Below are 27,872 nucleotides of genomic sequence, written 5' to 3' on the forward strand. Positions count from 1 at the left end.
ACTGAATGTTAATGAAGGACCAAGTGTCAATATAGAGCAAGATGTCAATAGAGAACTAGATTATAATATAAGGCACGATGTTGAAACAAAATATGTCAAAAAGAAAGAATCATGAGTTTCTTAAAACCGTATACTTTAATTCTTGTAGTATTAGGATCAAATTACACGAAATCCACTTGTATGTCAAAAGCAAGAATCTCAATATAATAGGAATAACCAAGACATGGTTAAATGGTGAAGAGTTTGAAACTGAATTCAATATTGCAGAATTTAAACACTTTTATAAGGATAGAAACCACAAGAAAGGTAGGGGGTGTTCTGTTGTATGTTAGAAACAATGTGTTTTAGAGAAAATGAAACAGGATGCATATGATAGTTTGTGAGTAGAATTAACCCAAACAAATGGACAAAAGATTAATGTAGGTGTAATACATACATACATATACCAAAGGCTTTTGCCCTCTACACGGGGAGTAGCCAAAAAGAAAAGGCATAGAAATCACCCCCACCCATTCCATTTCCTATATATTCCACTCCCCTCCACCATCCTCCCTCCCTCTTATCTCGGCACCTCCTAGATCATGGGTCATCCCTGCATCCTGTGCACTGCCCTGGGTCAGAAGCAGTGTCGCAAGACACAACACATCTACACCAAGGCCACTTCATAAATTTGTCGACCCCCCCCCTCTCCATCCCCTCATGCAGAAAAGGAGAAGATGAGGAGAAATCCCTTAGAGCTGTGTCAAACTTTTCTCATATATACTTCCTCACCACCACTCCCCCTCATGCATCACAGCATCATCTATACACAACCCCTCTCCATTCACCCCTATCTTCTGTCCTCTTTCGTCCTTCCTCCTCAGACATTCCTCTCTTTTGTAATGCCCCTATCACCCCATCCATCCATCTCATCTTAGGACGCTCCCTCATATTTACTCCTTCCACCTCTGCCTTCCACACTTCTTTTACTAATCTTTTTTCACTCATTCTTTCCATGTCTCCAAACCATCCTAATACTCTTTCATCAACACTATCTCCCAGTTCCCTTTCCACCCCTGTTCTCCTCTTCACCTCCTCATTTCTCACTCTATCCAGCCTAGTAACACCTATCATACTTCTCAAACATTTCATCTCAAACACATTCAAACTCCTTCTCTTTTCCTATCTCATGTTTCATGTTTCTGTCCCGTACAGTGCTGTTGGCACAATCACTCCTTCATATAACCTCCTCTTAGCACAATTGGCACCCCTAGCCAGGAGTCAAAAGGTCACATTGTAGGAAGGAGGGCGCACAACGGTGTGCGCGTCATCAGTGTGTGTGTGGAACGAGAAGATGCAAGTGGAACTCTAACACGATTAGGATTAGCAGAGCTAGTGGGTTTAGGTAAGGTAGATTGTAGAGTGAGAGAAGTGTGTGTCAAGGAATTGAAAAATGAAGCAGAAACAACCAAAGAACCGGGAAGCCACAGAAATCAAGTGAGTTACAAGTATACAGCACTCCCATTATTATTGGAAAATGTTGAACAAAGCTTGAAGTTGGGAATAATATTTAACATTATTCCTCAAGTCATATGTCACCCTTCACTGAAGTATTCCAGCTGTGATATTTATATCCTCCTTTTATGCGTCCTATCCGAGAATTGACACCTTGATGTGGTGGATAGGCTTGAGAATCTTAATGGTTACAAAAGGTATGTCGATAGAGAGGAAATCTCTGCAGGGTCACCCATATCGAACAGGTTTTGTAAGAAAGATCAGACAGAGCAGCTCACACGCACAGTCGCAGGACCTACTGCTAACTGGCACATCTCTGATGGCGAGCAGGGAAATTCCTCATAGATATATGGGGTACCGTCATGACGGCGTGGACCATTGGGCACCCTATAGATATATAGGGCTTCACCGAATATAACGAATAAGGTCACACCGGAGAAATATCTTACCAGAAATCAGCTGGCAAGGAGGTGAGATTACTGCCAACCTCCCTTCATAGCAACCATGAACAGCACAACCGAAACACAACCGGGCGTTCCTGTTGCATCATCGTCTCCTAAAGGTCCAACCGCATTGCCTCGTGTGCTTACGGGCAGTGTGCCACAGAATGTGAGTAAGCACTATCCAAGTAGATCAAAGTCTTGGGTAATAAACAACTTGAAGAAAATGAAGGTCTATACCTACAACATAAGAACTCTCTCAGAAGACTACAGGCTGGAGAGTTTAATGGAAGAACTAGACTACATCAAGTGGGACAGCGTAGGACTGAGCGAAGTCCGAAGAGTGGAAGAAAAGCTGATACAATTACAAGATGGTCACCACCTGTTCTACGATAGAGGTAAGGACAAAGAAAGATCTAGTGGAGTAGGATTCTTGATAAACCGAGAGGTTGCCGGTAATATAATCAAGTTCAGTAGTTTATCAGACGTGGTAGCTTGGATTGTGATTAAGCTGTGTAAGAGGTACACTCTAAAGATAGTTCAGGTTTATGCACCAACTTCACAGAGTTCAGACGATGAAATTGAGTCCTACGATGATCTAAGTCAGGTAATGGACCAAGAAAAAAAGTAAGTAATAGGTGGCTTTAATGCTAAAGTGAGGAAGAAGATGGGAGACGAGTCGTGCATCGGGAAGTTCGGAATTGATGAAATAAATGACAGAGGCGAGATGTTAGTAGATTTGCAGAAAACTACAACATGAGAGTAATGAACACTTTCTTCCAAAAGTGTGTAGGTCGCACGTGGACCTGGAGAAGTCCAAATGGAACAACAAAGAATGAAGTAGACTTCATATTAGGAGATGAGAGCAAGAGCGTTAGCAATGTTACGGTCATAAATAAAGTCAACATAGATAGCGACCATAGAATGGTAGGTTGCACAGCTAAATTCAACTTCAGAGCCGAGAGAAATAAATTAGTTTAAAGAAAGAAAATCAGCCTTGCAAAGGTTAAGGATAAGAAGAGGAAATTTCAAATAGAAATTGAAAATAGATTCGAAGCGCTAAGATCCAACGAGGACATCGTTGAAGATATGAATTTAAATTTAGTGAATATCATTAGGGGATCGGCAGAAAATGTAATAAGTACAGAAAGTATTGAAGAAAACAAATACTAAAGCTACAAATGGCCTAATTGAAAGAAGAAGGACAACGCAGATTAAAAGTAGGAAAGACGAAATAGAAAGAGTATAACTAAACAAGCTTATCGAGAAAAAGGCAGAGATCAGAGAAAAGAAAGAAAAACAGGGATGAAACAGAGGAAATTATTCGGAAAGGTAAGAGTATTAAAGGGACCGAGCGCAGACATGTTTTAAGAAGACAGCAAATGATTGATATGTTTGAAAGATAGAAATGGAGAAATCATTAACTGTAGAGACAGAATGGTAAAAAGAGTGGAAGAATTTTATCACGAGCTTTACTCGTCGAAGACCGTAGTTGAGTCAGTAAGTCCATCTGCAGACGTTAGTAGTGTACAAGAGACTGCAAAGGAAGAAGTAGAATTTGCTCTAAAAACTATGAAACGAGGAAAAGCACCTGGGGGAGATGGTATATCGATAGATCTGTTGAAAGACGCAGGGAAAGACGTTCATATTAAGTTAGCTCAGTTGTACACTCAGTGCTTACGCCAGGAAAGCGTTCCTGAATCGTGGTGTAATGCTATAGTGATTTTGCTTCATAAAAAAGGAGACCTGAAGGACATTAGCAACTATCGACCAATTAGCTTACTATCAAATGTATATAAAGTGATCTCCAAGATCCTTACAAAAAGACTAAGCCAAGTTTTAGATGGAAACCAACCGAGAGAACAGGCAGGCTTTATAGGAGCGGATATTTGACCTTAGACCATTTGCAGGCGACAAACCAATTAATCGAGAAAACGACAGAATACAATATACCTCTTTGTTTAGCTTTTGTGGATTACGAGAAAGCCTTTGACTCGGTAGAACAAATAGCAGTATTAAACTCGTTACGCAATCAGGGTACAAACGAACAGATCGCAAGGGTTTTTAGAAAATATTTATACGATAGGTACAGCTATAATTCGACCACACAAAAATACAGAAAATGTCAAGATCGAGAAAGGAGTACGGCAAGGCGATACAATTTAACCCAAATTATTTACAGCTTGTTTAGAAGAGATTTTCAGAAGGTTGAATTGGGAAGAGAAAGGTTTGAAGATTAATGGCGAATATTTGAACCACCTAAGATTTGCAGATGACCGTATTCTTATTTCAGAAAAAGCGCAAGACTTGCAAGATATGCTGAGTAATCTGAACAAGGAAAGTCTCAAAGTAGGCTTATAAATGAATAAGAGTAAAACCAAAGTAATGTTTAACACGAAAGTTCAAAGTGAAGAGATTATAATCGATGGTGAGAGTCTTGCATAAGTTGAAGAGCATAATTATTTAGGCCAGATGGTGAAAGTGACGAAAGATCTTGATAATGAAATAAAAAGACGTATTACAATTGGTTGGAAAGTGTAAGTATGATAAAATCCTTTATGTTTGAAACGTAAAGTTATCAATGCATTCTGACAGCAATAATCAACGGGTGTTGAGACTTGGAAACTAACGAAGGCGATGGAAATCAAACTAAGGACTGCACAGAGGAGAATGGAGAGATCAATGATGGGAATAACGCTGAGAGACCGAAAGAGAGCAAGTTGGGTGAGAGAGCAGACTAGAGTGAAAGATATTGTGGAGGCGGTAAAAGAGATAAGTGGAACTGGGCAGGTAAGTTAGTGCGAACGACTGATGAGCGATGGAGCAAGTGTGTTACTGAGTGGACGCCGCGAGATAGGAAGCGTGGAAGAGGGAGACCAGACAGAAGGTGGAGAGACGATCAGACGTGGCAGAGGATGGCACGGTCGTGTGAATCATGGAATGCTATGAAGGAGGCCTTTGTTCAGCAGTGGACTCGGGATGGCTGTTTGGAATTGATTTATGTGTCCTACATACAGCACTTCAGTTTTGTTATTGTTTGCTTTAGACCATTTCTTTCTAGTGCTGTGATCCATCACCTGCAGTTGCTCTATCGTTCCAGTAATCACAACTGCACCATAAAAATTAAAATAGACATGGAAAATATATATAGAAATAGAAAATCGATATAGAAAATAGAAGTAGAAAATAGAAATATAAAATATAAAACATAGAACAGAAAATATAAGTAGAAAAATAGAGAAGATATATATAAAAAACGTACACTCTCACCTTTACGTCTTGTTTGTTTACATATGACATCATAGCCCGTCAAGCATTAAGTTGCACTCCTTCAGCTATCTAAATAGCTTGTTTTCGTGGCTGCGTTTTGTACAGGTTAAACAAGTATGTCTTCTTGAATTCGTAAGTGCATTGGTATGGGGGTAAGATAGCTTAGTGCATGCGTAGTATGTTCGCATTTGCAGTATGAGTGGGAAGCGAGCGAAGTGACCTGAATCAGCTGGGGGATTTGAAATGTGAAATTTTTTAGAAGCTATTTGCAAAGGTATATGGAGGAAATGGTCAATAGATTAGATTCGCAGCAATGGTAAATCTTTGTGCCCGTACCTTGCAATGGTAAAAAACTTTATATACTTAGACATATGTGGCTCTTCCTGAAAAATAGAATACAAGTATGGAAAAAAATAAAATAAAGGACAATTTATAGTTTCACCCAACCAAAGATTTTTGTATGTGGCTTATGTGTTTCTGGTGAGATATGTAGTGTATAGATTGATGGTGTACATCATTTCCGTCACAAATGCGTAGTTTTCAAGAAAATATATAGATTTATGCCTATTTTTCCTCTCCAAAGATTTTGGGGGACCTCTAGGAAATCGGGGTTTTGGGTGGGGAGCATGAAATTGAGTAATGTGCGTTGCAAAACAGGTGTACAATCAACAACACATAAAAGATATATGGAAATACATAAATTACACCTTTGATGGTAGCAATGGTGAGGGCTCACGCGATCGTAGCCATGTTGTTTTTGAGCAGCGTTAACAACGATTCGTAATATTTTTGGCTGTATCAGCTACATTTAGCAGAGCGCATTCCAGCCGCAGAAGAGTTGCTAACCCTAAAATTGGGAATAAATTCATGAAGCTTCGAGAGGACTGAGAGTTGCAATTTTGTGTACAGCTAACCCAACCTCAATAATGTAATGTAACCAAGCCTAACAAAACCTAACCTAACCATCTGAAGGGCAAGGTAGATGAAGGAGCGTCACGGCTTGTGTTAAATCCCTATCTTGGATCACCTCTACCATATTTCTTGAAGTTATTTGTTGGGAGAAATCCAGTCTCTCCTTCAAGATGCTTAGCAGCGTGGAAACAGTTACCTTTGTTTTCCTCATAGTATGCCACAAGCCAGTAAGGTGTAGGGGAGCAGGCCCGGCCCGAGAGTTTTTGATGCCCTAGGCGAAGCTGAAAAATTATGCCCCTTGGGTCCTCTCCTTGAAAGTTCACCCAGGGCCAGTGGCTTGGGGACAATAGTTTTTGGTTAAATTTTGTATCAATTATAGTAGATGGTAACAAAAAGAGCCATTTTATAGCAATATACTCTGTATTGTAATACATCAACCATCCAATACTAAGTTTAAAAAAGAAAATTTGTGCAACACATTGTTGGAAATGAAATTATGTAGGCTACAATAAAAAACTTGGTTTCCATGACACACTTCAACAAAATTACAATTCCACTTTCCTAGCTTTTAGACTGGCGAATTTTTCCACTAATTTAGCAAGATCCAAGTTAGAAGCTTCCTCATTCTCTATTGATATAGTAGCTAAACCAACAAGCCTTTGTTGCAGCATTGTTGAGCGCAAGTAAGTTTTAATTAGCTTCAGTTTAGAGAAGCTGCGTTCTCCACTTGCAATGGATACTGGCAAAGTTAATAATATTCTGTGGGCAATCACAACATTTGGTACAGTATCTTGCAGTTTTGCTCAAATATAAAGCAAAGTGCTGCTTGTGGGAGCATGGGTTTCGTCAAGCGCCTTGATACTGCCTTGAGCTCTGAGCATAGGTCTCTTGCATCAATGTTGTGATGCCCATTGTGTGTTAATGACTTTTCTAAATTTTAGCAGTCATGAAGAATATCTGAGTTTGGTGCATTTTTTATTCCATGGATGTCATATAGGAAGCCAAATATTGCTTTGTAGGAATGTACCTGGTGAAATCTTTCTTCTACTGACTGTATGGCCATGTCAAGAACGCTATAATAAAATTCTACTTTAAACGTTTGGCTGGGGTCTTCTAGTGATTCCTCATGTGCTTCATAATCAAATAGACGCTTCTTTCGCCGTTTTCGTGATTGTTTTTTCTCAAATTGTGGCTCTATTTCCAAATCTTAAGCCACCTCTGTAGCATCAACCAGAACTTTTTGAAAACCATCATCACATCTACAGCTCAGAAGGTAGCTTTTTGTTGCTTCCAACTGTTTGGTAGCTGAATTTAACTCAGCATCTTTATCTTGAAAATGCTTGCTGGTAATATTGACTTCAAACAGGATGTTATACCATGTGACAAGTGAAACAACAAACTCATATTTGGAAACAGCATCAGCTAACTCCTTGGCTTCAACCCGGGTCGAACTTCCAGGTGACCCTTTAAGGTTTGTGTCTTCATAAATTTCAAGTAAAGCATCATATATGTCAGCAAGATGATATCTGAGGGGTTAAAGAGCATCAATCTGACTTTCCCACCTGGTCTCACTTAAAGGTTTGATGGTTAAGTCTTTCATGATACTGACCCAAACCTGCCATCGATGAGTTGAGATTGAGAAAAAATTATACAGATGTTGTACTATGCCAAAAAAAATTGTAGCTTGAAGACAACATTTGACAGCATCATTCACCACCAAGTTTAATGAGTGTGCACTGCAAGGTACAAAAAAGGCACGTGGATTCATATCAAGCACTCTCTGCTGAACACCGTTGTGTTTTCCTTTCATGTTGCTCCCTTGACCACGTAAATTGTCTATCTGCAACCCCACATTTTGAAGCTCATCCACCAGTGTTTCAGTCATGAAAGCTCCAGTGGTTTCTTTTAATGGAACAAAGCTTAAAAAACTTTCTTTAATGCAAACTTGATGCTGACTAACCTCTGGCTCTTTTTTAATATCTACATATCGAAGAATCGTTGTCAGTTGCTCTATGTGGCTGATATCAGGTGTACAATCTAATATAATTGAGAAATATTTTGCAAGCTTTACTTCGGCCAAAATTTTTCTCTTTAATTGCACTTGCCAGCAGTTGTATAAGTTCATTTTGGATCCTTTTTCCCAGATAGTGCACCATAGTCTCTTTGTTTTTAATTCTACGTAAATGTTCATTCATGACTGGATCAAATAAAGCTAGAAATTCAACCAACTTTAAAAAAAATTCCATTGTTGGGACTGTAGAGGCTCTCATTTGTTCCTCTAAATGCTAAGTTCTGTACAGCAAGAACCCTAGACAACGCAATCAAACGTTCCAAAAAATTTTGCCAGTACTTTTCTTCCTGCTTCAAACTCTGCTGTTCAATATGATCAATGGTTTTTCCTTGTTTCAATCGTAGTTCAAGTTCACGCCAGGTTTGATAGTTGTCAATATGTTCCGTGCTTCTTTCATGAACAGAAAGAATTGCTGTGGTATTCTGCCAATCATTAGAACCTTTTTTATGCAGAGAAACGTTAGGTTTGGAGGAAAATAATTTACAGCAAAAACAAAACATAACATCTTTCGAAGTTGAATGAACCAACCAGTCACGGCATACTTCCTCACCATTACTCAGTCTTCTTTTGTAATGTATAGGGGAAAATCTTCTGTTCTTAGAATCCTTGGGGAAGTTGTATGAAGAAATGTGCTGTTGTCCATGTTGTACAAGCAGTTGTCGCAAAACATTATTGCATGTGTCAGGCCAAGTTGCTGGATCTCCATAATTCACATCACTAATTCCAATGTCAGATACAGCAGCAGGTTCAATACCATCAGCTTTTTCTCCAACAGAAGTCTGTGCAACATCAACTTTACAGTCTGTGTTTAAAGTTGCAGTGGGTTCAATATTGGTACTACCTGCTGATTTACCACCATTTTCGCTTGTTTTTTCTCTACTTAGATACTTAAAAAAAGAACCCTCTTGTTTTGCTACTGCCTTTGCTTGTTCTGCTTTGCGTTTGCGATTTTGCGCCCCTGAGGGCTGCTTTCTATTACTCATCTGAAAAGCACAAACTGGGAGGAGTATTATTGTTAATTCCTATTAGACAAATCTTAATAAATATCAATGCATTCCATTGGAGTATATACCGTATAGACAGTTTAGATATATTCCTCTTTAGGGTTTATTCCTTTTCATATAAGGGTTAAACACACTAGGCCTAGTTCACCACCACAACCATATATATTCATGTTAGTAGTAATATACATAATTACCGGGTAGTCACTTTTTATTATGTTTGGTAAATTTATAGTTTCTTCCCCGACTCGGAAACTTTGATTATAATATATTTTTTCTGGTAGATTTTAGTGTGCTATGAACGAATATGGCTGTCGTTTCTGGGGGAAATGGCTATTTATTTTATTTTTTATTTTCATTTTTTGTTTCATTTCTTTTTTAATCACCTGGTGTTCACAAACCTAACCTAACCTGAGCTAAAGGTAATTAGCCTAACTATACCTGACCTAACCTAATCTAACCTAACCTAACCTAACCTGACCCAAGATTTTCAGTAAGTGCTAGTGATGTTAAACGTGATTTTTCCCATTAAGTATAGAGAAGAAAATGCTTCGAATAATGATGATTATCCGATGGTATATGTGAAAATTACCGTTGTTGAAACGAGGAAGAAACTATAATAATACCTTATGTTTTTCCAAGTATTTCAAATTATATATAGTCTACCCTAATATCAAATTTTCACACATCGATATTTCCAAACATTTTTATGGTCGGTTTCCAACCTCACATTCCAACCTCAATTTGAATCTCCCCTCTACCTTTGGTTTCACTCTATAACATATCAATATGGGTAAGTATTGTAATGAAACATAACGCAATACAATCACGCTATATTCACCGACGTGGAACACTATTTAAGAACTTTAAAAAATAACATCGAAAATATAAAAAACACAATTTTCTTACTTCATAAACACAGCCGTTGCGTTGGCGGGAGTTGAATGCTGGCGACTGGCGTGTGTTCGGTGTTCCCGTAGGATATCAGCTGTGTTAGTGGGGAGTGGTGGTGCGATATTTGAAACAGTGTTTCTACCAGAGCATTCGATCGGTGTTTTCTCTCTGTCGGGGTTACCTTATCTCACCCTGTCCCTACTGAATTGAAAAATAAGAAAAATAGGGGAAATTTGGCAAAACGGTTCTGCAAATCAACCAATAAGTTACTGGTCTGACGCCTGACGGTTAATGACTAAACCATGCAAGGTTGTCATCCATAAGGGAATTTATTACCTTGTATGGTTTTGGCAGCATTATCAGATGTAAATGTCATGTAGAATTGATTAGAAAGTCACCATTGTATTTGAGAATGATAGGGAGAACTGTTGTGAGAGGCTTGAGACCAGAGTGGATAGCATAGTGAGATAAAGTTGTGTATATATTGATTATCTGAAGGATGCCAGTACAGGACTCGGCAGATGACCTGCAGGGTCTTCCAGCATGAAACAGCGGCAGGGGGAGTACAAGTCAAAGGAAATACCAAGGAAACATTGATCCAAGTAATCAAAGAGAAAGGCAAGTTGGTCAGGGACACAGTGGATAAAAAAAGATGCATCATAATCTATGGCATTAAAGAGAAGCATGATGTACCCAGATATCAGAGGGAAAAGGAAGAGAAAGAGATCGCTAAGGAAATTCTGAAAGAATTACAAACAGATGAATTAGGCTGGGATCGGGAAATCGAGGAAACCCATAGAATGGGCAGATGCTCTAAAGAAAAACAATACAGGACACTGAAAGTAAAGCTTAGATCTCAAACATTTGCAGAGGAAATACTATCCAGAACAACAAAATTAGCTAATAGTGAACATTACAAAAATATATGGATAAAAAAGAAATGAGTGAGGAAGAAAAAGAGAAAGAAAAAGAACTTAGGAATGAAGCAAATGAAAAGAATGAAAAAAGAACTGAAATTGAAAAAAAAAAAATTGGAGAGTGGTGGATCTGAGGCTGAGAAAATGGTATATAAGGAAAATGGAAGCAAAGAAGACAGAAAAAGACAAGTAGAAAGGAAATCAAAAATAGCTTATACTAATATTGGTGTATTGGCTGCATGTTATTGTGGCAATGTAGCATGCAGTTGATACTTTAGGGTCTATATGGGGCGCCCCTATGGACCAGAGCCACACATCATTTTGTCTGTGATAGAGGAAAACTCACATAGAGAAATGATGACAGTGAGAGTGGAGAAAGAGGAAAAGGGCAGAAGCTAGGGAGGTACTTAGAGTGAACTGCTTAAATGAGAAAAAGAATATGAGTATAAGAAGAAGTTGAGAGAGGAGTGGGAGAGAGTAAAGGATAGAGTAGAACTAGGAGTGGAGGAGGAATGGGGATGTTTCAAGGAGGGAGTCATAAGATGTGCAGAGATGGTGTGTGGAACAAGGAGGGCAGGAGGAAATAGAAGGAAGGGTAGTGAGTGGTGGGATGAGGAAGCAAAGAAGGGTGTAGAAGAGAAGAAGCAGGCATTCATAGATTGGCTACAAATAAGGACGAGGGAATTGTATGAGAGGTACAAGGTAAAGAGAAAGGAAGTTAGAAGTTAAGCATAAGATAAAGGAAGCAAAGAGGAAAGCAGATGTGAAATGGGGAAAGAGTATGACAGAAAATTTTGAAAGTAATAAAAAGATGTTTTGGAAGGAAATTAAAAGAGAAAAAGGATGCGAATCAAGTAGAGAAGAAAAGGTAAAAGGCGCAGATGGAGAGATGATAATGGAAGAGAAGGCAGTGAGAGGAAGGTGGGCAGAGTATTTTAGGGAGTTGCTAAATGTGAAGGAGGATAGGGAGGGAAAGGTAGTTGGCGTGGGAAATGCTATGAAAATGAAAGTGATGAGTGAGGAAAATGGAGGAGAAATAGGGAAGGATGAAGTGGAAGCAGCTGTTAAGATGATGAGAGCAGGTAAGGCACCTGGGTTGGATGGATGCCATGCAGAATGTCTGAAGAAAGGAGGTGCAGTTATGGTGGACTGGCTGGTGAAGTTATTTAATGTTTGATTAAGAGAGGGTAGAGTGCTGGAGGAGTGCCTGTATAGTTCCACTTTACAAAGGAAAGGGGGACAAGTGTGAGTGTAGTAGTTACAGAGGGATTAGCTTGTTGAGTGTAGTTGGGAAGGCTTATGGGAGGGTCTTGATTGAGAGGATTAGGAGAGGAACAGAAGGAGTAATTGGTGAGGAAAAGTGTGGTTTTAGGACAGGTAGGGGATGTGTAGATCAGATTTTTGTGGTAAGACAGATATGTGAGAAAGCTATAGGAAAAGGTAAGGATATTTTTTGGGCTTTTATGGATCTGGAAAAGGCTTATAACATGGTAGACAGGAAGGCACTGTGGGAGGTACTGCAGATATATGGGATAGGAGGAAAGCTGTTAAGAGCAGTCAAGAGTTTTTATGAGAATAGTAGAGCTTGTGTTAGGATTAGAAATGGAGAGAGTGAATGGTTTGAGGTAAAGGTGGGACTTTGTCAGGGATGTGTTATTTCGCCCTGGCTGTTCAATCTTTACATGAATGGGGTGGTGCGAGAGGTGAATGCAAGGTTAGTTGGTCAGGGGTTGGAGATGATTAAAGGAAATGGAGAAAAGTGGGAGGTGAGCCAGCTGTTATTTGCTGATGACACTGCTCTTGTAGCAGGATCAGAGGAGGGATTGAGGAAGTTAGTGACAGAGTTTGAGAAGGTGTGTGAAAGAAGGAAGCTGTAGATAAATGTGGGCAAAAGTAAGGTGATGAGATGTACACGGGGAGAGAGTAAGAGTAGGCTGGAAGTGAGCTTTAAGCGTCAAGAAACTGGAGGAAGTGGATAGTTTCAGATACTTGGGTGCAAATGTGACCGGAAAGGGAGGAGTGGGGGTGGAGGTAGAATGTAGATTGAGAGGAGCGAGTAAATGCATTGGTGGATTGAAAAGTGTAATGAGAAATAGACATCTGGGAATGGATGCTAAGAGGCGGTTATATGAAGGAGTGATTGTGCCAACAGCAATGTACGGGGCAGAAACATGGAACATGAGAGAGGAAGAGAGAAGGAGTTTGAATGTGTTTGAGATGAAATGTCTGAGAAGTATGATAGGGGTTACAAGGCTAGATAGAGTGAGAAATGAGGAGGTGAGGAGGAGAACAGGGATGGAAAGGGAGTTGGGAGATAGGGTTGATGAAATGGTATTAGGATGGTTTGGACACATGGAAAGAATAAGTGAAGAACATGATTGGGGCCAGTACCGATCCTTGCTGGACACCGCTTTTTACTTCTTCCCAGTTGGAGAATTTTTCTATAATTACATCTCTCATTTTCCTCCCAATCAGGAAGTCTTCCATCCATTCCAATAATTTTCCTCTGATGCCACCCTTTGATTCTATCTTATTTATTGATTTCTTATGAGGTACCTTATCGAATGCCTTTTGCAGGTCCAGAAAAGCACAGTCCGCCCATCCATCTCTTTCTTGTATTATGTCGACTAATCTTGAGTAAAAGCAGATCAGATTTGTTGTACATGATCTCCCTTGTCTGACTCCAAATTGATTTGGGTTCAGTAAAGATTTTTCTTCCAGGTATTTAACCCATCTGTTTTTGACAACTCTTTCACAAATTTTTGCTATTGTGCTTGTTAGTGAGACTGGTCTGTAGTTAGATGGATCTTCTTTATCACCTCCCTTATAAATTGGTACAATGTTTGCCTTTTTCCAGTCTAATGGTACTTTTCCTTCTTTATCCCGTACAGTGTTGCTTTATAGGGGTGAAACAGGTCACGTGGGGTTGGATTTTGGCCAAATAATATTATTGTCTAATAAAATTGGAAACAAATAGCTGATTTCAACAATATAAATGCGATATCTGAGTGTTTCCTGTAGGCCGTCATTTCCTGTGATTCCTTTCACGCCTGGCTGCAATACTAGAGTGGTGCTGCGTAAGACGAAACATGTGGAATAGTACTATGCAATCTCCGCTTCTTATTTATTATTTCCGACACACTTTGAATGCTTCTTCCGTGACTATATATTGTTTAGTTTGAGTTTCTTGTAAAATATATCTTAGGATTGTTTGTCTAGCCTTTCTATAGTCATAGTACCAAATTTATCGCGCTCATACAGACTATATTTTCTGTATGTGTATATAAGTAGCACAATATTATCCCTTCATTGCACAAGCATAACATGTTTTCTAACACCAACAACAACAAAATTGTACACAGCTGCTCAAATAAGCCATTATACCAATTTGATGTTTTTTATGTTGGTACTCCTGCATACCACAGCCCGCCCGCTCTCGCCTGCCTGCTGACCACACCCCACACATTTTCCCATTTATTATGTAGCTTCCGTGTCTTTGCATTTGCTGCCGACCAATTTGGTATTGCTCTGCTACTGTACAGTTCACATAACATCCCAATTTTACAAGTATATCTAAGAGATAATTGTGTATTACCTCTGGACTGTAGCATATCCCATGAAAATCCGTACGGCTGGGAAACTAAGGACTCAGGTTCCGAGGCAGAAATGAATGAGTGAATGATATGAACGCACATGTGAATGAAACACAGCACAGATAATGTGGCAATTGATGCTTACATAGGGAAAAGTGTATTGGCTAATGTACCTACAACTGCCGACCAATTTTTTTTTTTTTTTTTTATTCAGATACATATATATATATATATATATATATATATATATATATATATATATTTCCCGCATCCAACCTAGTAATGGACCAAAAGGTCTCCTGTCGGCATGCTCCGCCTTTGTAATCCTTTGTAAACTGTTGAACACGCAAATACGCATCCCACGGCCATAGGGGAAAAAAATCCTGTGCCTGTAAACTTTCAGGTTTCCTTATTATAAACGGCCATAGGGGAGAAATTCCTGTACCTCTAAACTTTCAAGTTTACCTATTTATAAATGGCCATGGGGGAAAAAAATCCTGTAACTGTAAACTTTCAGGTTTCCGTATTATAAACTTCTGTCTTTCATTAGCAGCAAATGAAACATATTTTCCTATGCTCTATAGTATATACATTATTTACAAATATCTATACCACTCTAGTATATCTTTAGAGTGTGATATACCTCAAAACACGGGTCCAGACAAAGAGCCGTGTCGCAGGGCACACACATGAACCTCGTATCTTTGCGTTGCTTTTGCCGGAGTGTGGTGGTGCGGCAGACGTGACAAGGCTTTTGGGCATTTTTCTTGGCAGCTGTAGGTGGGATATACTTGGGAAAATGACGACCTGTGAGACGTGTAGGGTCGTCACCATGAGATGCTCGTCGTCGTCCTGCTGTAGGAAGAGGCTCTGAATACTGTTCAAGAAGCTGTCTTATTACCTCCCTTGTGAAGTCATGGAGTGTCGGCTTCTCGCCAGTTTTGACCTGGTACAGAATATGGGCGTTGAGGACAGCACAGTCAATCAGATGAAAAAACATCTTTTTGTACCATTTCATTGTTTTCCTTGAACATTCCACAGATGACATCATGCTGTCACTTTTATCTACAAGGTGCATGTTTTGTTCGTAGACAATAACAGCTTCAGGTTTGTCGATGAAGGTGTTTGTGGAATGGTCAATGTTCTCACTCCTTTGGAACTTTGGTTCGTGGACACTGGTGAGGAGATGAACGTCTCTCTTGTCCTTCCATTTCACTGCAAGAATGTTGTTTGCCTGCTTGTGAACAACATTGCCTTTTTGCAGTCCGATAGGGAATTTCGCCATAAACTTGCGATTTGGCTTTACCGTGCCACAGGCCCCAGTCATTCTCTCATGCAGATAGTGGAACAGTGTAGGACTGGTGTACCAGTTGTCAACAAAAAGTGTATGTCCTTGACCAAAGTAAGACTCAAGCATGGTACTGACAACGCTTCCTGATATGCCCAACTTCTTATTCTCTTTGATGTTTGTTCTTGCCCCAGTGTACAAAATCATGTCTAAAATGAAACCAGTTTCACAGTCACAGAGAACAAATATTTTTAGGCCAAATCTGTGGCGCTTGGATGGGATGTACTGGCGAAAGTGTAAATTACCATGCCACAGTACCAAACTTTCATCAATGACTAAATTTTGAAATGGTTTGAATGATGACTTGAAACTATGGCAAATGTAGTCAAAGATGGGCCTTATTTTTCTCATTTTGTCATCATCAGTTGGCTGAGTGTTATCTTGGAAGTGTAAGGCTTGTAGCAAAGCAATGAACCTGTTTACCGACATGACTTTACTGAAAATAGGCTGGCGAAGCAGTGGATCTGTCGACCAGTATTCCTTATAATTTTGCCTTGGAGTGAGCCCCATCAGCATAACTAAAGCCAAAAATGAGTACATTTCATTTATATCTGTTTCCTGCCACTGCAAGAAACGAGTGTGGGTGGAGTATTTTACCTGCTATCATAAAACCATAAAACTTGTTGCTTTCTTTGACTATATGAGCCATTATGTCTTCCGTGAAAAACAACCGAAAATACTCACTCTCTGTGCTGCAATCATGAACGAGTCCATGTGGTATACCACGACCAGGAAGATCAAACTGAAAATCTGTAGGCAAAAAGTCATTCCCATCTCTCCATTCCCATTGTACATCAGCATCAACATTTATTGTTTGGTGTTGAGCCTGGGATGTAGATGGTGTTTGCACTTGGCTAGCGAGGTCATGCAGTGGCTGAGAAGCTGATAGTGAGGAAGCACCTACTACAAACCCAGACTCCTCATCATCCCTTTTCCGCTTCCTACTGGAATGAACAGGAGCAGACTCACTTTCATTTTCATCATCACTCCCCCTGTCTGATAGTATGTAATCAGAGTCATCATTATCGTCCTCCTCAGAGAGATCACTGTCCCCCAACTCTGTGACATTATCGTCATAGAGAACACTCTCTATTTCCGCCGATGTCAAGCCCCGGGGCATGGTGCAGGATAACACGTGCGAGCAGGGAAGATGTGACAGCGCGTCTGGATAGCATGCATGGCCGGCTTATCACGCCGCAGGGGTGCCAACACAACCGACGATGACTCTACGCATGAACACAAAATACCTTGAAATTGCTATTCAAGTTGGAATAATATAAAAATAGCTGATCTACTAAACAGGATTTTGAGTATATTGATAAGTAATCATGACACCACTGATATATTTCTATAAAAATACCTATTTCTTCAATAAATCACTCGTGGTCATGGATACATTCAATGAAATAGACCACAGCAATACAATAAAAATCAGAGTGAGCTTTCAAAATCATATTTAGGAATGGAAAAGACATCTTGAACCATTTCTACAAGTTTAGGTGCCGTGAAGTAAAAGAAAAGATGATCCGTATATATACATACTAAACACTTTCCCTCCCGAACGTATATATACGTACTAAACACTTTGCGGGTTAAGTGAGGATTTAATTATATTATATATTTTATCAGCTAATTCTTCCATACATTCCTTCAGTATCCAGTTTGCAATCCCGTCTGGGCCATGTGATTTTCTGACATCCAGGGTTTTAATTTGATCACTGATTTCTTTTTGTGTTATGTTTATTTCTTTCATTGCTGGGGATTATTCTCTCTATCTACACTGTTAGGCAAGTTTTCTATTGTGAATACTGATCTGAAGTGGTTGTTCAAAATTTCAGCCATTTCCAGTTCTTCTGTATATTCCTTTTCATCTTGGCACAGTTTTTCTATTTCTTGTTTGTTTTTCAGTTTTCCATTTACATATTTGTAAAATAGTTTGGGTTCTTCCTTACATTTGTCTATTATCTTTTTTTCATAATTCCTCTTTTCATCTCTGGATATTTCTACATATTTGTTTCTTAGTTTAATGTACATTTGCCATTTGTTTTGTTTCTTATCTCTTTTGTACTTTTTCCAAGCTTTGTCTCTTTTTTCCTTAGCTTCACTACATCTTTTGTTGTACCAGCTCTTTATGTATGCCTTTTCCATTTTTTGTTGTGGTACATATTTGTTCACTCCTTCATTACAAATTTCTTTGAATATATTCCATTTTTCTTCTATCCCTGTATCTTTGTTTTGGAAATTTTTCCAGTTTGCATTGCGAAAGAATGTTTTAAGTTTCTCAAAGTTTGTTTTGTTATACATAGGTCTTCCTATTCTATGTTTATCATTTTTGCTTTGGTCCATTTGTTCTTTCAATTCCATTTCAATTAGTAAGTGGTCACTTTTTCCTATCGGAGTTTTATAATCAATTTTTTCAATAATCTCAGGTTCTGTCGTAAGTATTAAGTCCAATTTTGAGGGTTCTTCATTTCCTCTGTATTGAGTATTTTCTTTAATCCACTGGGTCATTGTGTATTCAATGGTCAAATCAAGGAGTACATTGCCCCAGTGTTTCTCTCCCCCCTTCACTGTCTCATTTTTTCCCAGCATATTTCTATTGAATTAAAGTCACCCATAATTACTGTATTTCCTCCATCTTTCAGTGTTTCAATTAATTCATCTTTTGTATCTTCTAGTAATTTGGAATGATCCCTTTCTGCCCAGGCTTGTGTTTTAGGAGGTACATATACCACTGCAAATTTTCTTTTCTTTATTTGTTTACCTTTGACTTGTACGATAATTGATTCTACATTGTTTTTTCCTTCAGTTATTTTTGTTACACTCAAATCTTTCCTTGTCAATATTAGAACTCCTCTGCCCTGTTTGTTCTTTCTATTCTTTGTCCAACAGTTGTATACACCTTGTCCCACAGTGTGGGGTGTTAGGGTGTACTTTAATTTGGTTTCTACAATTCCCATTATGTCTGGTTCTTCTGAGACTAGATAATCATTTAGTTTGTTTATTCCTGAGATTATTGCATCTATAATAGTATAAGCTATTTTTAGTTTCTTTTCTTCTCCTCCCCTTCTGTCCTCTTTGTTTCCATTTTCCCTATATATCTTTTTCTCAGCCTCATGTCTATCACTCTCCAAAAAAACTCCTCCTTTTCCTTTTCAGTTCTATTCTCATTCCTTTGATTTGCCTCATTCCTAAGTTCTTTTTCTTTCTCTTTTTCTTCCTCACTCATTTCTTTTTTTATCCAAATATTTTTGTACTGTTTGCTAATCTTATTGTTCTAGATGATACCTCTGCGCTTGATTGCGATCTAAGTTTAACTTCTAGTGGTCTATACTGTTTATCTTTAGAGTACATACCCATTCTATGGGTTTCCTCGATTTCTCGGTCCCAGCCTAACTCATTTGTTTGTAACTTTTTAGTATTTCTTTAGCAATCTCTTTTTCTTCCTTTTCTCTCTGATATCTTGGTACATTGTGCTTTTCTTTCATGCCATAGACTACTATACACCTTTTTCTATCCACTGTGTCCCTAACTAGGTTACTTTTCTCTTTAATAATCTGAATTACAGTTTCTTTGGTATTATCTTTTACTTGTTGTTCCATTATTTTCTTTAGGGATATTTCTTGACTTTCCTGTTCAATTTTCCTTTAGGTCATTCTCCTTGATTTTTTCTTCCACCTTTTCAGTCACTTCCTTTATTTGACTTTTAATTTCTCGTTTCAGAGCCTCGTTCCTACTATTATCCTCACTTTTCAGCCTCTCGTTATCACCCTTAAGCTGTTTTAATTCCCTTTTCAACTCGTCTATCTCCCTGTTGTTCTCTTCGTTAGCTTTTCTTAAGTTTGATACTTCCTGGTACAATATCTTGTATTCCCTTTTAAGCTCTAATAGTTCATCAATGATATCATTTAAATCTCTATTCCTCATTATATTCCTGTATCTGAGTTCTCTATCCATCTCCACTCTAAGTAATCCATTGCCTTCTCTTTCAAAACTGGAAAATCTACTTACGTCTAACCTTTGGTATTCTCTAGGTGTTGATGCGAAGCATGATTTTTTTCTTACTACCCCAAATGGTGTTTCGATTCTTGTTTCTTCCAGGCTTCTTTTAGTTGGGTCTTTAGCTTTAGAGGTTTCCATTTTGACAAAAAGAAAAAAAGTTAAGCGGAGATACAATTACGACCTACATCATTTCACCACGAATACACAGCCCCTGCCACACCGTATATAAACAACAAGGCCGACGCTGTTTCTTTCCAATTTCTTGTTTATATTTTCGCTCGTAAGCCAGCGCTCCGAAAATACGTGCTGCTCCGTTCGTGTCCGCTGTGGTGTTTGCTCCGTGTTTGAGTTTCTTTTCATGTCCTTTTGTTTTTCTTTCATTCCACTTTGATAAGTCTTCTCTGACAAGGACTTCCATGCCTTCCACAATTCACTAAAGGGCCAATACATCTCTTTCTCATCTTTGTTCCAGTGTTGGTTAAGACAATCTTTGTTCATATGTCAATATTGAAAGTGTTGGTGCCACCTTTGTTGTTGCTCTTTGAGTTCTTTCTAATTTCATTATATTCTTTTTTGTGCTGGATGTCCATAGTGTCACAGTGTACTCCAATCTTGGTCTTATCAGTGTGACTAATATTTCTTTTAACCATTACTTCATCCAAGTAATTAAAAACCAACTTTATTGATCCTAGTAAATTGTAGGTTTCTGCAACTATTTTGTTTATATGCTTGTCTTGGTCTTATCAATGAGACTAATATTTTTTTTTACCATTACTTCATCCAAGTAATTAAAAACCACCTTTATTGGTCTTAGTAAGTTGTAGGTTTCTCCAACTGTTTTGTTTATATGCTTGTCTGGGGACATGTCTTTGTTAATAACTACTCCTAGGTCCCTTTTTGAGCTATCTTTTTTACTTCCTTTGTACCAATTTTTTATTGTCCTGATATTATTATTATTATTATTATTATTTTTTTTTTTTCCAAAATCTATTATACAGATGCTCCTCAACTTACATTTTAGTTACGTACTGAAAGGCCGAACATAAGTTGAAAATGAACGTAAGGTGTTACTGTACTATACATCCGTAAATTCTATTACCGTATCTTATAAAACACCCCTAAATCATTAATTATACACATAACATTGTAAAATAATAACATTAATTTCAATTAAATTAAATTCAAGCAACATAAATTGAGATGGTGAAGGAGGAGGGGGAGGAGGATGAGGCTAGGCATTATCAGTTTATCGTTTGTGAAATGTAAACAATGGACGCAGTGTCATGCGCAAGTATCGTTTGAACTACGAAGAGCGCGCTAAACTAAAAAATTCACTCAATTTTTTTTTTTTTTTTTTTTTTTTTACAATATTTTTTTACAGTTCAAACGTAAAATCGAAAAAACGTAAAACGAATGAACGTAAGTAGAGGAGCGTCTGTACTACATTTCTTGATGTTGAAGTACACTTCACACTTTTGGTTCCATTTCCAGACTTTGTGCAGGTGTCTCTGTAGTGATTCAGTCTTTTTCTGTACTTACTTTCTTTAATAGTTTTGTATCATCTGCAAAGAAGTTCATATAACATTCTACACCTTCATCCATGTCATTTATATATAGCAAACATTATTAGAGCTAATACTGTGCCTTGTGGGACTCCATTTCTCATTTCTTCCCATGTCAGGTTTTTACATCTAAGTGCCACCCTCATTTTTCTCCCATGCAAGAAATCTTCCATCCATTTCAATAACTTTCCTTGTACACCTGTTGTCTCAAGTTTTCTTAATAGCTTTTTGTGTGGTACTTTATCAAATGCCTTTTGTAAATCCAGGAAAGCACAATCTGCCCACCCATCCCTTTCTTGCATTATATTAACCTTGAATAAAAACAAATCAAGTTTGTGGCACATGATCTTCCTTGTCTAAAGCCAAATTATTTTGTATTCATTATATTGTTTTCTTCCAGATGTTTAGTCCATCTACTTTTGATAACTTTTTCACGTATTTTAGCTTTTGTGCTTGTAAGGGAGACCGATCTACAGAGTGTTGGGTCTTCCTTGTCTCCTTTATATATTGGCACACTATTGATTGGCATTTTTCCAATCTTATGGTACCTTTCCTTCTTTGAGTGAGCAATCTATTATTTTGTATATTTTGTGTGTTAGTTCATCTATACATTCTTTTAGTATCCAATTTGCAATTCTGTCCAGACCGTGTGATTTTCCGACATCAAGGTTTGTTATTTGGTCCCTTGTTTCTTTCTGTGTCACGATTATTTCTTTCATAGGGGGGAATCTTTCTCCCTTTCCTTCATTACAATTGTGTGTATTTTCTTTTGTGAATACAGATTTGAAATGTTTGTTCATAATTTCAGCCATTTCTACATCTATACATTCCACATTCCCTTGATGCAGTTTCACTATTTCCTTTTTTATTTTTTTATTTACCATATACATATCTGTAGAATGATTTAGGTTGATTCTTACATAGTTTATTTTTCTTCACCGCATATTTTTACATATTCATTTCTTAGTTTGATATGTACTTGTCACTTATCCATTTTTTTCTTTTTTCATCTTTTCCAAGCATTGTCTCTTGTATCTTTTGCCTCATTACATTTTCTGTTGTACCAGCATTTAATGTACACCTTTTCCTGTGTTTGTTTTGGTACATATTTATCTACTTCATTAAAGAAGTTTTCCCACTTCACTTTTTGAAAGAATTTTCTGAGTTTCTCAAAATTTGTTTTGTTGTACATTAGTCTTCCTTTTCTGTGTTTCCCATTTCTTCCTAAATATCCTCTTTTAGTTCGAATTTGATTAGTAAGTTGTCACTTCCCAATTGGTGTCTTGTATTCCATTTTATCCACAATTTCAGGCTCTGATGTAAATATTAAATCTAGTCCTGATGGTTCTTCGTTATTTCCATCTCTGGTATTTTCTTTTACCCATTGAATTATTATGTATTCATTGGCCATGCCCAGTAGTATATTTCCCCAAAGGTCCTCTCCACCTTTCACTGTCATCTCCTAACATATTTCTCTAGAGTTAGTCACCCATAATTATTAAGTTTCCTCCTTTCAATATTTCATTTAATACATTCTTTGTGTCAAAATTTTGGAATGGTCACTTTCTGTCCAGGAATATGTTTTCAGGGGCACATATATCACTACATAATTTCTACTTGTTATGTCACTGTTTTCAATTTTTATCATAATCAATTCCACATTATTATTTTCTTCTGTTATCTTTGTCACATTTAAGCCTTTCTTAGTAAAAAAACATGACTCCTCCACCCTGTTTCACCTCTCTATTTTTCATCCAATGATTATATAAACTTTGTCCCACAATAATTGGTGGTAGTGGACCTTGTAATGCCATCTCCACAATTTCCATTATATACAGTTTTTCTTCTGCCAGATAGTTATTTAATTCATTTAGTCCTGAAATGCCATCTATGTTGGTATACATTATTCTAAATTTATCCTTTTTCCTCCTTTTTTTGTTTCCTGTGTTTGATTTTTTTTATATACCATTTTCTCAGTGTCAGGTTCAGTACTCTTAAAGAAAACTTGTTCTTTTTGGTCTTTTGTTATTCCCTTTTTTTTTTTTTTTTTTTTTTTTTTTTTGCTTTACTTCTTAGTGTCTTCTCCCTCTCTTTCCTCATTGCTCATTTCTTTTTTATATCCATATATTCTTGTAATTTTCACTTACTGCCAACTTTACTGTTATGTTAGTACTTCTTCCACTATCATTTGAGACCTTATTTTAATTTATAGTGGTCTATTTTTGTCTTTAGGGTATAGTCTTATTCTATGCACTTACTCTATTTCCTTTTCCATTTCTTGCCCTTCCTCTTGTATCCCTCTCAGAATTTCTTTTGCTATTTCTTTCTCATTTTTCTCTTAAGTCTCTAGCTACATTGTGGTTTTCTTCAATACTATAAACTACTACACACTTTTTTTTATCAACTGTGTCTGGCCCAATTTTCTTTCGCTTTAATTACTTGAATGACTGTTTCTTTTGCACTTTCTTCCACTTGTTTGGCAGTTTCTTTAAAAGTTATTTTTTGGTTTTCTTCCATTTTCCATTGATTTTTGATTTGTTGGAGATCTATCTCTTTTATGGTTTCTCCAACTTTCTCAGTCACTGCTTGTATTTGTTCTTTTACTTCTTTTTTCAAAGCCTCATTTTTGTTAGTATCTTCATTTTTTATTTTTTCACTCTCACTTTTAGCTGTGTTTAATTCCTCTTTTAGATTATTAAGCTTCCTGTTAGTTTCAGCGTTTTGTTTTTTCAACTCATTCACTTCTTTATACATTGTCTTGTATTCAGCTTTCAAATCTATAATTTCATTTATCAGTTCTGTAATTGCCTGATTTAGAATATTTTTATACCTTGTTTCCCTTTCCAAATCTATACCTCTTCCTAGTATTCCACTCTTGGAAACACTGAAAATGTTATATTTTCATACCTTTGATTCCTCTTGGATGTTTACACATTGCAACCCTTTTTTGGGATGACACCTGATGGTGATTCAACCCTACTTCTAGTCTTTTCTTTGTTGGTTCACTATATTTTTGTCTACCTTTATCATCCTCCATTTTATATTTTAACCACTAAGTGAACTTACTCTAACATATCATTTTGGTCACTTGATAGACAAAGGTCCCCTACCCCAGTATGAATGACACCACCTAGATGTTTCCTCCAACTTATCGAAAAAGCACTGCACTTCAGAGCTCGTTCTAGATGTCCATTCTAAACTGTGGTTTGTGTGTCTTAAACGATGTGCCTTGCATCACTTATTTGAGTCAGATGAGCTGAATAAACCCTCCATGAGTTGGTTTAGATTCAGGTCGTGTGAGCCCAAGCATGGTATGCTATGAAGTTATATTAAAATACAACTGTTGTGGCCAGCTGGGCCATTGCCCACTTCCAAATCTCATGACATGATGAAAAAAGCTAGAGCAAAATTTGAGTCATTGTGGTTGTGGGGGAATGAGTATGCATGAAGCTATAGGATGATTTTCACCTCATTTCTAATGACAAAGTAGAATGGAATATATGATAGGTCCATATCTATTTGTGATTCACCCTATTTTATAATAGATCATGGCATGTATGAATGTTTGGCTTAGGTACAAATTTGAGTATGAAATAGTTTGTGCGCAAAACTTCCACTATCCTATTAGAATATATTGCACACTTTCAGAGATAGATGTCAATAATATAATTACATTTTTTCAGGATGAGGGCAAATATCACCACTTCTTTGGAAGAGCTATCTACAGATTCCATACTGGTCATACGATAAAAAGGACCCAGTGTGACATCTGTGGCACAATTATATCACTAGTCATTTTAGATATCACATGTTGACCCACACTGGAGGGAAGCCTTTCCATTGTGCCTTTTCACAAAAGGGTTCTCTTACAAAGCATATGATGAGCCACACAGGAGTGAAGCCTCTCCAATATGATCTGTGTAAAATAGCTTTGTGACAAAAGAATCGCTTCAAATTTCATAAGATAACCCACATTGGAGAAAAGCCATTCCAGTGTGACCTGTGAGATAAAGCTTTCACACAAAACTGTCACCTTAGAAATCACTTGATGGCCCACACAGAAGAGAAGGCTTTCCAGTATGACTTGTGTGATTCAGCTTTCTCAAAAAAGGATGCTCTCATAAAGCATGCAAGGAGGCACACAAGAGAGAAGCCTTTCCAGTGTGGCCTGTGTGATTCTGCTTTCTCAAAAAAGGGTCACCTCACAGAGCATATGAGGACCCACACAGGAGAGAAGCCTTTCCAGTGTGACCTGTGTGAATCTGCTTTCTCTATAAAGGGTAATCTCGCACGGCATATGAGGACCCACACAGGAGAGAAGCCTTTCCAGTGTGACCTGTGTGAATCTGCTTTCTCACGAAAGGGTTCTCTTGCATGTCACATGAGGACCCACACAGGAGAGAAGCCTTTCCAGTGTGGCCTGTGTGATTCTGCTTTCTCAGAAAAGGGTGGTCTCACACAGCATATGAGGACCCACACAGGAGAGAAGCCTTTCCAGTGTGGCCTGTGTGATTCTGCTTTCTCAGAAAAGGGTTCTCTTGCACGTCACATGAGGACCCACACAGGAGAGAAGCCTTTCCAGTGTGGCCTGTGTGATTCTGCTTTCTCGGAAAAGGGTTCTCTCACACAGCATATGAGGACCCACACAGGAGAGAAGCCTTTCCAGTGTGCCCTGTGTGATTCTGCTTTCTCAAAAAAGGATCATCTCATACAGCATATGAGGACCCACACAGGAGAGAAGCCTTTCCAGTGTGGCCTGTGTGATTCTGCTTTCTCACAAAAGTGTTCTCTCACAGAGCATATGAGGACCCACACAGGAGAAAAGCCTTTCCAGTGTCACCTGTGTGAATCCCCTTTCTCACAAAAGGGTTCTCTCACAAAGCATATGAGGACCCACACAGGAGAAAAGCCTTTCCAGTGTCACCTGTGTGAATCCGCTTTCTCACAAAAGGGTTCTCTCACACAGCATATGAGGACCCACACAGGAGAGAAGCCTTTCCAATGTGACCTTTGATGTTCTGTTTTCTCATATAATAAAAATCTCATACAGCATTTGAAGAAACACACAGAATAGAAGCCTTTCTAGTGTGACCTCTGGGATTCTCACAAAATGGTAATCTAATGTATGGTGAACCACACAGAAGAGAAGCCTGTCCAGTGTGACCTGTGTGGATTTGATTTCTTACATAAGGGTAATCTCTAACCCACACAGGAGAGAAGCCATTGTGATGCTACCTGCGTGATGCAGCTTTCTCACAAATAAATCACTTCAAAAGACATATGATCCACACAGGAGAAAAGCCTTTCCAGTATGACCTTTGTGAATCCTTGTTTCTTATTAAAGGTTTCTCACACAATATTTGAAGACCCATGTAGAGGGGCGGCCTTTCCAGTGTGAGCTGTACTATTATGATTTCTCAGTAAAGGGTTCCCTCATACAGCATATGAGGACCCGCACAGGAGAGAAGTCTTTCCGCTCTGACCTGTGCAATTCTACTTTCCCACAAAAGAGGTCTGTGATTCTACTTTTTCAGAAAAGGGTTCTCTTACACGGCATATGAGGACCCACACAAGAGGCAAGTCTTTCCAATGCAACATGTATGATTCTGCTTTCTCATGTAAGGGGAATCTTAAACACAGGAGAGAAGCTTTTCCAATGTGACATGTGCGATTCTGCTTTCACACATGGCTTTGAGATCTTTTGTATGTTCAGCAGTTATACATCACCAGTACTAGTTTAATCCAATGAAATAAATCAAGAAGCTTGTTATTAATTTTGTACCCTGAAATTAAAAAGTCTGAATAATTGATACAATCTCAATGCATTTTTTTTATGTTTCAAATTCCATTTGGAAAAGAAAATCACTGTTATTTCCTGCAGAAACCTACATTTCAAGAATAACAAAAGGAGCAAAGAATATACTGATGACAAAATGGCTACTACAAGTCTTTGGAATAGTAGAGGAACATTGAAACAATGCCAAAGCAAAAATCATAATAATTAAGATAAAAGGGAGCTGTTGGAAAGATCCATCCCAACTTTGTACTTCAATTGAAAAGTAAGCAACAGGAAACAAAACAAGGCAACAACTATGTTCGGTAAGTAGTGCACACAGATATGGTTGTATTCTGTAACCTGTAGCTATTTTTAAATTTACAAATGTAAAAAAAATATATATATATACAAATAACAGAATTGCATAGAACTGGTAGATCTTGCCAGATTCAAATAAAGCAAAGGGTGTGAAGTGAAGAAGAACTGCTAGTGAATGGCTGGATGAAATAATGAAAAATGTTTCACCCATTTACAGGATATTTTCCCAGAGGATGAGGTACAAGAATGGTCAATGTGATTTTTCATCTGGTAG

General features: G+C 38.0%; 2 protein-coding genes across 2 annotated transcripts in view; one reads left to right on the plus strand and one right to left on the minus strand.

Annotated features, from left to right (window-relative positions):
* Positions 1-27,872, minus strand: part of LOC143031926 (uncharacterized) — a 493,007-nt gene that overhangs the window by 275,297 nt on the left and 189,838 nt on the right. The gene's annotated exons all lie outside the window — the stretch shown is intronic.
* On the plus strand, positions 5,251-27,389 carry LOC143030843 (uncharacterized). The gene is made up of 2 exons (XM_076194062.1): positions 5,251-5,318; positions 25,188-27,389. The coding sequence occupies exon 2, from the start codon at positions 25,553-25,555 to the stop codon at positions 26,516-26,518; it is 966 nt and encodes a 321-aa protein (XP_076050177.1). The 5' UTR covers positions 5,251-5,318; positions 25,188-25,552; the 3' UTR covers positions 26,519-27,389.

Source organism: Oratosquilla oratoria, chromosome 12 (genome assembly GCF_046742065.1).
Source record: "Oratosquilla oratoria isolate Oo_2021 chromosome 12, ASM4674206v1, whole genome shotgun sequence".
In the NCBI taxonomy this organism is placed as follows: domain Eukaryota; kingdom Metazoa; phylum Arthropoda; class Malacostraca; order Stomatopoda; family Squillidae; genus Oratosquilla; species Oratosquilla oratoria.